The 13,098-nt window shown below is 44.8% G+C and overlaps 2 protein-coding genes across 4 annotated transcripts in view; one reads left to right on the forward strand and one right to left on the reverse strand.

The window, feature by feature from the left end:
* The first annotated feature begins 3,154 nt into the window (after positions 1-3,154).
* Positions 3,155-6,958, forward strand: SFT2D3 (SFT2 domain containing 3). The gene has a single exon (XM_065931981.1). It carries the CDS (start codon positions 4,504-4,506, stop codon positions 5,143-5,145), a length of 642 nt encoding a protein of 213 aa, XP_065788053.1. The 5' UTR covers positions 3,155-4,503; the 3' UTR covers positions 5,146-6,958.
* Positions 6,959-7,676: 718 nt separating this feature from the next.
* WDR33 (WD repeat domain 33) overlaps positions 7,677-13,098 on the reverse strand; it is a 117,535-nt gene continuing 112,113 nt past the window's right edge. For all 3 annotated transcript variants that reach the window (XM_065931976.1, XM_065931977.1, XM_065931975.1), the window contains 3 exons: positions 12,948-13,040; positions 11,851-12,066; positions 7,677-10,080 (listed from right to left, as the gene is read on the reverse strand). In XM_065931976.1, the coding sequence (XP_065788048.1) occupies positions 9,851-10,080; positions 11,851-12,066; positions 12,948-13,040 (539 nt within the window). In that variant the 3' untranslated portion in view covers positions 7,677-9,850. The remainder of the gene's footprint in view (positions 10,081-11,850; positions 12,067-12,947; positions 13,041-13,098) is intronic.

A 13,098-nucleotide genomic window follows, 5' to 3' on the forward strand; every position in this document is an offset into this window, starting at 1 on the left:
AATGTGAAGTCAAGTGGGCCTTAGAAAGCATCACTACAAACAAAGCTAGTGGAAGAGATGGAATTCCAGTTGAGCTATTTCAAATCCTGAAAGATGATGGGGTGAAAGTGCTGCACTCAATATGCCAGCAAATTTGGAAAACTCAGCAGTGGCCACAGGACTGGAAGAGGTCAGTTTTCATTCCAGTCCCAAAGAAAGGCAATGCCAAAGAATGCTCGAACTACCACACAATTGCACTCATCTCACACGCTAGTAAAGTAATGCTCAAAATTCTCCAAGCCAGGCTTCAGCAATACGTGAACTGTGAACTTCCAGATGTTCAAGCTGGTTTTAGAAAAGGCAGAGGAACCAAAGATCAAATTGCCAACATCCACTGGATCATCAAAAAAGCAAGAGAGTTCCAGAAAAACATCTATTTCTGTTTTATTGACTACATCAAAGCCTTTGACTGTGTGGATCACACCAAACTGTGGAAAATCCTGAGAGAGATGGGAATACCAGACCACCTGATCTGCTTCTTGAGAAACCTGTAGGCAGGTCAAGAACCAAGTGTTAGAACTGGACATGGACCAACAGACTGGTTCCAAACCAGGAAAGGAGTATGTCAAGGCTGCATATTGTCACCCTGCTTATGCATTATACATCATGAGAAACGCTGGGCTGGATGAAGCACAAGCTGGAATCAAGATTACCAGAAGGAATATCAGTAACCTCAGATATGCAGATGACGCCACCCTTATGGCAGAAAGCGAAGAACTGAAGAGCCTCTTGATGTAAGTAGAAGTCGAGAGTGAAAAAGCTGGCTTAAAGCTCAACATTCAGAAAACTAAGATCATGGTATCCAGTCCCATCACTTCGTGGCAAATAAATGGGGAAACAATGGAAACAGTGACAGACTTTATTTTTTCGGGCTCCAATTACCACACATGGTGACTGCAGCCATGAAATTAGAAGACGCTTGCTCCTTGGAAGAAAAGCTATGACCAACCTAGACAGCATATTAAAAAGCAGAGACATTACTTCACAAACAAAGGTCTGTCTAGTCAAAGCTATGATTTTTCCAGTAGTCATGTGTGGATGTGAGAGTTGGACCATAAAGAAAGCTGAGTGGTGAAGAATTGATGCTTTTGAATGGTGGTGTTGGAGAAGACTCTTGAGAGTCCCTTGGACTGCAAGGAGATCCAACCAGTCAATCCTAAAGGAGATCAGTCCTGAATATTCATTGGAAGGACTAATGCTGAAGCTGAAACTCCAATACTTTGGCCACCTGATGCAAAGAACTGACTCATTGGACGAGACTCAGATGCTGGGAAAGATTGAAGGCAGGAGGAGAAGGGGATGAAAGAGGACGAGATGGTTGGATGCTATCACCAACTTGATAGACATGACTTTAAGTAAGCTCTGGGTTTGGTGATGGACAGGGAAACCTGGTGTGCTGCAGTCCATGGGGTTGCAAAGAATCGGACACGACTGAGGGACCAAACTGAAATAAACTGAACCAGGCTACTAGCCTACCAAATTCTGATGTCTCTATGATGAGAAAAGTGGGTGCTAGAAAACCACATGATACTTGACATCTTTCAGCAGCTCAGTGAGGCACTTGTGCCATAACTCAAACTGAATCCTATACTTGATGAATCTTCTTACACATTTAATGAATCATATGAGAAATCACATTTCTGCCTTAAGTGACCCACTTCCTCATCTTGATGATCTCTTAAAAAACTGACTTGGCATGGGAAGTTCTTGGCTTAAATATTTACTTCTAACTCTTATTAATGTATTAACTATATTATATTTTGCCTGTTTTACAAGATTATTGTTCCTTATATTACCAAATGTGTGACTGAGCTTCCAACAAATATAATGCTGACTAGGCAACTGGAAGCAACTGATCAAATATATGGTTCTATATGAGATCAATTACTATAAAAGTGTGATTCTTGATACAGGAAGATGCTACAGAGGGAATTTTTTTCCTGGACTATAACAGACTAGCCAGACAGATAGTTCAGCATTACCTTTAGCTATTGTTTATAAGACCTAGCCCAGTAATAGCATATTGAATGGCCTTTCAGCAAAATCTCTGCGAGACCTGGGAATGAGCCTTGCTAGCACCAGCAGACAAAATGGTCATAAAGTGCCTCTCAAAGCATGATCAAATTTATGACCATGAGGTGGCCCTGTCAACTACAAAATGGCACCTGCCATGGGTAATTGCCATCTACCTCCACAAGGATTAAACCAGTTGCTGCTGCAGCTGCTGATTTCCAACACTCCCTGAAAGGAGTTCAGGGTGGAGAGCAGATATGAGGCAGGCTATGCTCTGGGAAAAATTGGCTGAACAGGTCTTCAGGTAGATATTTTCAGGAGCCAATTTTATGAGCCCAATTCTTGTGTCTTCTCATATCTAGAAAAGCACTCAAATTGTGACAACTGCTCATGACTAGCACAGACCTTTTGAAAAAAAAAAAAAAAAAAATGTGCTTGTTTCCGTATTTCCCCTTCAGCAAAATCACATATATACTGACCTTCACCCTACCTCTTTGGAATAGTTTCTCAGGGCTATCTGAGATACTGTCTTCCAGGCTATAGTCCTCACATTTTGCCCCAAATAAAACTTCCTTCACAACTCTCACACTCTGTACTTTTTTTAAGTTGGCAGTTGAGACTCCCATATCACCCAGTTACCTCACCATCAACCAATCAGATAACTGTGCATGAGTTGACCATGCACCCTGTGACCCTCTCCCTCAGTTTCAGAAACCCATCCCTGAAAACCATTGGAGAGTTCAGGTCATGTGAGCAAGGCACTTGGCACCCTACAATAAACAGGATACTTTCCTCCACCACAATACAGGGGCAGCAGATTGGCTTTGCTGCACATTGGGCAAGTGGAACCAAGTTTGCTTGTTTAGTAACAATAATCAAGATCCAACCAGGAAAACAAAGTATTAAAGGGAATAATTTAATAAGGGAAAACTGGTTATACAAGTAACAGGAAATCTGAAAAGTCAGACATGACAACAGCAGGAAATCATTAATACTTATCTTGTCATAAAGGACAAAGGATGGTCACCAGTCATCAGCTAGAGTTGTGCAGGGGAGGCCAGTACCAAGGAGGTGAGGGGAGCTAGTACAGACAAAAAAAAGAGACACAAGGAGACACCCTCTCTTCTCCTGCAGTGCCTCCAAAGTCAGCGATAGAAGAAACAGCCTACAGCGCTCAGCCCTGCCTCCCATCCCCAGTGCTTTTGGGGCAAGTAAATAAAAGGTGTGTCCAAGAATACACTGCTGTAGTACTTAACTAGGTTGCACTTTACATCACAAAAGACTTCCATGCCATCATATTTAAATTCACAATAGACACTTAAAAAATGGGTTTTTCAACCGAAGGCTTCTTTATCCACAAAGGCTTTCAAGCACCTTTACTGCACTCAAATAGACAGCTGTGACAATCAGGTCAACATCCGTTTGAGTGCCTTTGATGTAGCCTTCCAGGTCCGAAGAAAAGGGAGATGAAAGAGAACTTGTCCTCAAGCTGCTGGCACTGCTTTGAACAAATAAACTGTCACAACTGGGATAGATGAGAACTCAGAGAAAGTGCACCTAAGTGAGAGATGTAAACAAGAGGTGCAGCTTACTCTGAATGTCTGACAACCAGAGAGAGCAGCGAAACCAGAAGTCCTAGCAGACACCTAAATGGCTGTGACCTACACAACAAGCCAAGGAACTTCAAGGAGATTCTGGAAAAAGAGCAAGGCTGTAGGAGTCACCTCAGAATAGATTAGAAATTAATCGGACGTGAACAAGCGCTTCAGAATTATCTGATGGGTCAGGAAACCTGTACCCAGAGGGGTATCAGAAGCATGACGATGTGGGCCAAAAATATAAATACAAGACCTGGGGTTGAAACAATAACATTGCCAGACCTATGCTGAAACGGGTAAGAGAAGCACATCAGCGGGAGTGGGCGGTTAACTCTGCTTCAGCTCTGTAGTTTTCCCAAAGAAACCACTTATGACCTGCAGCGTGAGTTGCTTAAAAAATTAAGTTATAGATTAGCATAGTTTTAAGACGGTATACCCTTTCTCCATTTTCCCCCAATTGCCAAATATTGGAAAACTACAGCACAGAATCACGATACTGATATCCATAAAGTCAAGACACTTAAAGTTTCTTTCATTCATAGCCACACGAGCTCACGTCCTTTAACTAACTTCTAATGCTGTTATAATTCACCCAAGCCCTGTCAGCGCCTACAGCGGACACCGAAGAAACGTATTCATAAGCTACACGCAGTGATCAGCCGCGGCCCCAGCGCGAGTGCCAGCCGAGACCAAGAAGGCAGCGGAACAGAAGCCCCGCCCCTTCCGTCCCGGCGGACTAACAGCCGCCCGAGGTCCGGGCAGTTTCCAAAGCCGACTGAGTAGAGCCGGAAGTGGCGGCAGCACCCCGCCCCCCCCCCCCCCCCCCGCAACTACGTGGAAGCCTCCATCCAACATGGCGGACCTCAACCGCCAGCTGCAGGAATATCTGGCGCAGGGGAAAGCGGGCGGCCCGGCGGCCGCGGAGCCACTGCTCGCCGCGGGCGAGGCGAAGGAGCCCGCGGCGGGGGCCGGGACGTGGTTGGGCCGCGCGGGCCTGCGCTGGACGTGGACACAGAGCCCCGCGGAGCCGGCGGCGGGACAGACGTGTCTGCCCAGCGTGACGCGCACTCAGCGGCTGATGGCGAGTGGCGTGTGCCTGCTGCTTGCTGCGCTCTGCTTCGGCCTGGCCGCACTCTACGCGCCTGTGCTGCTGCTACGCGCCCGGAAGTTCGCGCTGCTGTGGTCACTGGGCTCTGCGCTGGCACTAGCGGGAGGCACACTCCTGCGAGGCGGCGCAGCGTGTGGACGCCTGCTGCGCGGCGAGGAAGCGCCTTCCCGGCCCGCGCTGCTCTACGTGGTCGCGCTAGGCGCGACGCTGTACGCGGCGCTGTGTCTGCGGAGTACGTTGCTCACAGCGCTGGGCGCCTGCGCACAAGTGGCCGCACTGCTGGCCGCGTTGCTAGGCGTGCTACCCCGGGGCGCGGGCACCGCTCTGCGCATCACGCTCGGGCGCGTGGGCCCGGGCGCCGCCCTCGCCAAGGCGCTCCCCGTTTGAGGCTCGCGGCTCACGCCGTCGGAAGGACGCAGAATCCGGCCCCGGGACACCACACGGAGCCCGTCCCCAGGATGCGCCATCGAGAGGACACGGGGAACCGGCTCTAGGCCCAGCGCCAGCCAAGCCAAGGACTGCGCCCGCCTGTTCCCAGACAGCACAGCGTAGAAGCTGCTCCTTTACTGTGCCAGCGAACTGTAAACTGAGACACGAGCAGTTTGGGAAGCTCCTCGATTTCAGCATTTTGTGCTACACTCGGCAGCAAGTGCTGTGAAAACCAGATTTTGTTTTGAATTGGTGGTACGCTATGAAACATTAGTGATAAATTGCTTTTGCGTTAACCGTGGTCTTAGATTGCACTCAGTAAAAAAAAAAAAGAGAGAGAGAGAGAAAATAGCTTTTCCGTTTTGATTGACTGCCCTTATTTTCCCGGATTTCCTTCACATTTTGTCACCTAAAAAATCCAGTGGTAGATCGCAGTAGCTTAGTTCCAGTAAATTTGCTTTCTTTCGCTCTTGGAAGTTTTTCCCCTTATTCTTCAACGTGAGTGTATCCATAGGAGTTAGCAGATTACATGCTGACTTTAGCCACTGGAATTTTTTCAAGTGCTTTAGTTAATACGGTTTATCTCAGCTTTTTCTTATTTTAGTGAAATTGTTAACATGATGTCTTATAAGGTTAAAGGACAGTTGGTTCTGCATTACATAAGGAAACCAAGGGCCAAGAAGCATGGTAGCCAGTAAGGTGCACGTAAATGCTCAGAAGAGATCCATGGACATAAGTCAGCTAAGGAAACGCCTGAGACAGGAAGATAATTCCCCATCCAGTTATCCTATTGGATGGAAACCATGGATTTCTACAAGGTCTAGTTTTTCATTCCTAATTTTATGATGCGCTTTTTAACCAATCTTAACGTAATGTAAGGTGCTTTTCATATCTAATTGCCAATTTTTCTTCATTTTTAGATTTAGCACTTGGTCTAGGACTTACCTTAATTTATTGCCAGAAAGACTGGGCTCAGTATTCTGGTTAAGTCCATAAATAAGACAACGTTTTGTCACTAGCTACATATTAACTAGGAAATAAACTGTATTTTTTAAGTTTTAATTCTATGCCAGTGGTTCTCAGTTCACATGATTACTTCAGTCAAATCTCAGTTCGGTCGGAATCTCTGGGCTGGGTGGGGGGAGATTGGCATTAGCATTTTTTTAAGCTTCCCAGATTATTCCTTTTTCCGCAAAGGTTGAGAACAACTTGAAAATAATTGTTTCCCGGGACTGGATTAGCGTTGCTTAAACAGGTTGTCAGGCAAGAGAGTTTTGCCTCTTGCTCCAGCCTCAAAATTTATATTTATAGGCCTTGATCAGTGTCCTAAGCCCTGCTCCAAGAGGTGGACGCTAAAGTAGACTTACTTCCATCCCCCTTGTTTTGAAAGAAGGCTGCTTCTCCCCATTGTCAGTTAATAGGGTTACCTACCTCAAGAGGCACAACTACCCGGTGTTTGTAAAAGCAAATCCACGGTTTGGGGGGAATTAATTATTTTTTTGACTGGAAAACGTACCATTGGCTGCTTTTTCTACCCCCTAGTTAAATCTGTATTTTAGTTCTAAATTTTAGGCTGAAGATTTTGGCGAGTTAAGCCCATTTTTATATTGATGCTATTTTTAAAAATGGTTTTTCCAGCATTTTCCCAAGAATTCACTGTTGGGAAATCTGTTTTTATAAAATTCAAAGCACAATATATTGTATGTAATTTGACAGTGATGATTTAAAATGCAGATATACACATTAAGTAATAAATAATGTTGAGTTTTCAGTTTTCTCTAAATGAATTCATTCTCAAAATGCGACCTGGTTATCTGCTTACTGAGGTGGTGTTTTTGAAGTTAAAGCCTTACAATCTTATGATAAAGTTCTTACCACATGAGTCTCAGGAAAAAAAAAAAAAAAAAAAAAACAGGAGCCTAATCTCTAGAAAAGGCAGAAGAACCAGAGATCAAATTGCCAGCATCCACTGGGTCATAGAAAAAGCAAGGGAATTCCAGAAAAACATACTTCTGCTTCATCTGACTGCGCTAAAGCCTTTACTGTGAGGATCACAACAAACTGGAAAATTCTTAAAGAGATGGGACTACCAGACCACCTTACCTGTCTCCTGAGAAACCTGTATGCAGGTCAAGAAGCAACAGTTAGAAGTGGACATGATTCAACAGACTGATTCAAAATTGAGAAAGGAGTTCATTAAGGCTGTATACTGTTACCCTGATTATTTAACTTACATGCAGAGTAGCATCATGTGAAATGTCAGACTGGTTGAATCACAGGTTGGAATCAAAATTGCCAGAAGAAATATCAACAACCTCAGATATGCAGATGATACCACTCTAATAGCAGAAAGTGAAGAGGAGCTAAAGAGCTTCCTGATGTGGTTGAAAAAGGAGCATGAAAAACCTGGCTTAAACTCAACATTCAAAAAATTAACATCATGGCATCTGTCCCATCACTTCATGGCAAACAGATGAGGGAAAATTGGAAACAGTTGACAGATTTTATTTTCTTAGGCTCCAAAAAGACACTTGCTCCTTGGAACGAAGGCTGTGACAAACCTAGACAGTATATTAAAAAGCAGACATCACTTTGCTGACAAAGGTCTGTATAGTCAAAGCTATAGTTTTTCCAGTAGTCATGTCTGGATGTGAGAGTTGAACCATAAAGAAAGTTGAGTGCTGAAGAATTAATGCTTTTGAGTTGTGGTGCTGGAGAAGACTCTTGAGAGTCCCTTGGATGCAAGATTAAACCAGTCAGTCCTAAAGGAAATCAACCCTGAATATTCATTGGAAAAACTAATGCTGAACCTCCAATACTTCGGCCATGTGATATGAAGAGCCAGCGTATTGCAAAAGACCCTGATGCTGGGAAAGACGGAGGGCGGGAGGAGAAAGGGGCGACAGGATGAGATGGTTGGATGGCATCATTGACACAACGGACATGAAACTGAGCAAATTCCAGGAGATAGTGGAGGACAGAGGAGCCTGACATGCTACAGTCCATAGGATCGTAAAGAGTCAGACACAACTTAGCAACTGAACAACAGTAAACTGTCTATTACGGTTTTGCTCTCTGGATCCCTTTTTATCCTCTTAGAATTTGATTACAACTTCTTTTAAAGCTATACCAGTAGAGGGAAAATAAAGAATATCCACAAACCTAAAGCAATCTTGAGCCTCCTAAAGGTATGTTTAGAGCAAGGTGCTGATAAATAGGATGTTTTAAATTGCAAAGTAAAGAGAAAATCTCTTGAAGCCTCTAACACTCTAAAAAAAAGCAGTGTATGTGTGGTGAACATTTTATCTGCAGAAGTAACTTAGCTTTTTACCATTTTTTAAATTAATGGAGAACCAATTAGGAGTTTTTATGTACTCCAACTAAGTCAATATCCCTTTCCTAAACAACTACTGACACTCCAGCACCACTAAATTTGTCAAATAAACCTGTCTCCAATGCCCAACTGAAGTTGTCAAAGTAGTGAGGGTGACCACAGGATGTCCTTTGAAGAAAAAAAAAAAAAAGCCTTTTTATAAAAACAAAGTAAGGGGTCAATATAGAAAGTATCCTGAGGTTATCTCAAACTGAACTTTTGGCTTCCAATTCAAAGTGGGCCAGATCATTTAAAACTAAAAGAATCTGTTGTGGATGAGACCTTCCTGGCTTACTTTTAATTGAAAAATCCTCTGCCTTAAACACTGGTGTTTCCACATAGCTAGTGTGGAAGAGGAAGACATTTAAATTTTGCAGAACTGGTTTAAGAAAGATTTTGATCCATTCCTTTTCAACTTAAAACCATTCGTGAAATGATTTACAGCATTCAAAAGGTATGTGTAGATGATTTCTAGCTTATGTTAAGTTCCCCTCATCAGAAAAAAAGCAACTCAAGTCTAAGGTGTAATTACTAGGAGATGCAGCCAAGGGAGACCCTCTGCTTGGACATCCAGATTTTTTTTTCTTCAGTGTATAATTTTCCATTTGCCACAGCAGGTCTAACTAATAAGGCTTTGAATCTAACTTCAAACCACATTCTAGTTTTGAAGTATTTTTCACTATGCTACAAAGTAAGTGTGACAGAATGACTAGATAAGAATTTGTTTAAAAACGAAATTCACAAATGAGTTAATTTAGATGACTTAGAGATTCCCATCAAGGATGTTCACAAATGTAAGCAGTAGTTGTACACCCCTCAGCAGACCGGAGGCAATGGAAACTACAGGTTTCCTTAAGGCAAGCACTTGACGACTAGTTGTTTTCTGTTAATTCTTGCGTAAATCACATTCTGTATTCATACAAAAACAACTTAATGTTTTTTCTCTGACAACTGTACATATAGAAACAAATTTTCGATTGGACATGAACTTAAATTTGTGGAGGTGCTCCATGTCTCATGACACTTAAAAAAAAAGATTCCAGCTTTTATCTTCACAAACCCATGTGGGATTTCGGGCAGTGAGGGTGGACAGGACAAAACAAGGCCAGCTCCTCTGGGTAGCCAGCAGCAGGCTCTTCGTCTTGCAGACCTCACTCGGGGCACCTGGGATTCAGCTACCCCAGAGCGAGTTCAGGGCTACATGGTGCAGGTCTCTTTTTCTTTCTCTCGGAAAGTCCACAAGTTCTTAAATACTGTCCAGAGAGGCCTAGGGGTTTTGAGCCCCAACTTCTACCGACCCCTCCCACCCCCCCTCGAAGCTCCTCGCCTTGGTGGGCCAGAGTTCATGTTACTCCCTCTACCCCAGTTACTGCCACTCCGGCCCCCTCTAGAAGGGGTACCACTCCCTGGAGGGCCCCCAAAAGGTTCATCTCTGTGGTATCCATCATGGTGGTCTCCATCCAAGGAGCTGGAACGTCCGGACTTAGGCACTCTCTGAGAAGGTCCTGGGCCCCCTCGGCCTGAAATGAAACAGTGGTTTTACATGTGATTTTTATTTTAAGTTTTTCATAACTCCTAGTACAAACATTTACTCTGTGATGACAGACAGTGAAACATGTCTGGTTTTGTTTGTTTTCTTAAACAGAGTTCTGAGAACATTAGCATGGTACTCAGAGCAGTGAAACTTGTGCCTGCACTTTCCCTTTTCTCATCCCCACCCTGGCTTGTGGCTGTGCCCCTCAGCATCAACCACAGTGTTCCCCAAGGCTGTGACAGAACCGCTGGGGAGCCAAGAGATAAACACAGAGCCCCTTCTGGAGGTCACAGACCATGCTGGACTGTGCCTACCGTCTATGAGAAGTGTATCTTCACCTTCCTATGCCCACCACGGCTGTTCTGGGGGAAGGTTTGAAAAGCACTGACTTAATATTAGAAGCAAGTAAGAAATACAGACTGCTGATGATATTAATTACAAGTGCTCTACAGAATAAGTATTTACTATGATTATCCTAAAATTATAGTTTACTTTTGATTTCTTGTTAAATAACTAGATAAAATATTCCCTGAAAAACAAAAATACAAAAAGAAAAACACTAGCTCTTAGTGCTTCTCCCAGGGATAGTTTTAGTTGTTCCAGGGTTAGACACACAAACCTCTAGGTATCATTAAAACTCTGACTTTTAAAATTTTTTTTCTGAGATGACAGTGTTTGGTCACATCTCCCATCCTGCACTATCAGAAAACTATTGCCAACTTTGTCTTAAATAGTTGAATGGAATCTGAATCCAGCTAAGATGAGGTGAGGAAAGATAGCCAAAGAAATTTTGGCTTCTTTTCTTACAAAGCTCAGCCTAGGCCCCCTCCTGGTACCTTGGCAGAGAAGCTGTCAGTCAGGATATCACTTCCACACTAGCCATGTGGCCTCAGCCTGGGACTGAGTGTCCTGAGTGCCCCCCCCAGCCAGCAACAAAATGTGTGTGTGGGTGGGGACTGGTGACACGGAGTTGTTTCTGAGAGCTCTGCACTTAGAAGAACCAAACTACCAAGAACAAAAGGCAGAACTCTGTGAAGAAGGGATCCAACAGGCGGCAGGTACGCTGGGGAGGGGAGCACAGGTTGGGGCGCATGGGCACTCTTTCCAGCAGCCTCCATGTCTATCAGCCCAGCCTCACCTGAGACCACAGCTGTAGTTAGCATTCAGTAACTACCACTCCTGGCTGAAAGTCAGTGCTGCCTCTATAAAATAAAGATCCAGAGTTTCAAGTGGCAGAAATAATCCACTGCCCCCCTGAAAAGAAAACCACTTCCAGACCATATTCCCCAAAGTCCTTGTGACTGGCCACAAGCATAGCTCCTTCTGGGTCCAAACTGAAAAAAAGACACAGAACCTGAGAGAAGGCAACCCTCCCTGCCACTGAGACCGGCCTCGAGGGCTCAGAGCAGCCATTACCAGAGCACACTTGCCAATCGAGCAGAGGAAGTACTGGGACAATCTGAGAGAGCCGGAGTGGAAAACGTGAACAAAGCAGGCACTCCTGGAAGCAAGTGGAGGAGACCTATGCAGAGACTGAACCTGCAGGCACCCACTGGCTGTACCACAACTGGGAACACGCACCTCTGCAGCCTAAGCCCTGTAGGGTAAAGGACCCCTAGTACCCCAGTGGGGGGTGCCCCAGCAGGGACAGACAGAATAGGCATACACTGGGATGGGGCTGCCGGTAACTCTGAAGCCTTCTTGGCAGGGCTGTAGCACCCACAGCTCCCAAGCCGTAATCACCAGCCTCACTTACCTTTGCCTCCTCGATCCTCAGAAGGACCTCCTGGAGCATCCATTTCTCTGTGCTCTGAGGTTCCTGGCCCATCATGCCAGGGGCGCTTTCGGGGTGGTAGAGATGCCATGTCCATGCCTTGGAGAGAAGAGGACCGTTCTCTGCTAGCTGGGGAATGACCATCGTGAGGGGGGTGATCAGGGCGGGGAGCATCACGGAAATGTTCATGTCCTGGCCCTAAAATGGGAAGCACAGATTCACAAGGCTAAGAATCTGACAATCTCTGTATTTAAGTATGTTCATGCATGCTCAGCTGCTTAGTCATGTCCAACTCTTTGTGACCCCATAGACTGTAGCCTGCCAGGCTCCTCTATCCATAGGATTCTCCAGGCAAGAATACTGGGTGGGTAGCCATAACCTTCTCCAGGGAATCTGCCCGACCCAGGGATCGACCCAGATTGCCTGCATTGCAGGTAGATTCTGTACTGCTGAGCCCCTGGGGAACCCCATATTAAAGTACAATGTGACCTAAAGAAGACAGAAATTATACTGTTAAGTAGCAACTTGAAAAGGAATATTCATTCATGCAAGAAACATTTCCTAAATACCCGCCATAGGCCAGTGACATCACAAGTACACAGAAAGGTCAAGATTAGGGATCAACATACCCCCTAAAACAAGAGGAGTTGGTAAGGTCCAGAAAAGTGGTTCTCAGATTCTTTAGTTTCAGAATGTCTTCACACTCTTAAAAATTATTGAAGACCCCAAAGAGATTTCATCATGAGAGTTCTAACAACATCTGCCATGTTAGAAATTAAGACTGAGAAAACTTTAGTTCATTTAACTATATTTTCTACAAACAAAACTGTTTAGTGAAAAGACTGGCATTTTGACAAATCTCTTTAATATCTGGCTCAGCAAGAGAAAGCTGGATTTCCCCACCTGCTCCTGCATTCGGTTCACACTGTGGGTTGAAGATATGAAGACAACCCAGCCTCCCAGGGAAAGGTGAGTTGCTGAAGACAGAACCCAGTGGACCCCTAGGAGAGTCCTCAGACCACACTCTGAGAACTGTCAGTCAGAGGACCCCTAAGGCACAAGCAGCTCTACTGCCTTACCTGGCTCTCTATTTCCATCCCAGGAATCTGGTTTCCGTCCTCCTTCAAAGCGAGGGAACTCATCAGGAGTGGGAAGCAAACCCTTCCTTCCTCCTACACAATGAAACAAAATAACACAACACTCGCAGACTATTCCAGGTGTGCTCACAGC

This window comes from Muntiacus reevesi, chromosome 3, assembly GCF_963930625.1.
Source record: "Muntiacus reevesi chromosome 3, mMunRee1.1, whole genome shotgun sequence".
NCBI classification, from domain to species: domain Eukaryota; kingdom Metazoa; phylum Chordata; class Mammalia; order Artiodactyla; family Cervidae; genus Muntiacus; species Muntiacus reevesi.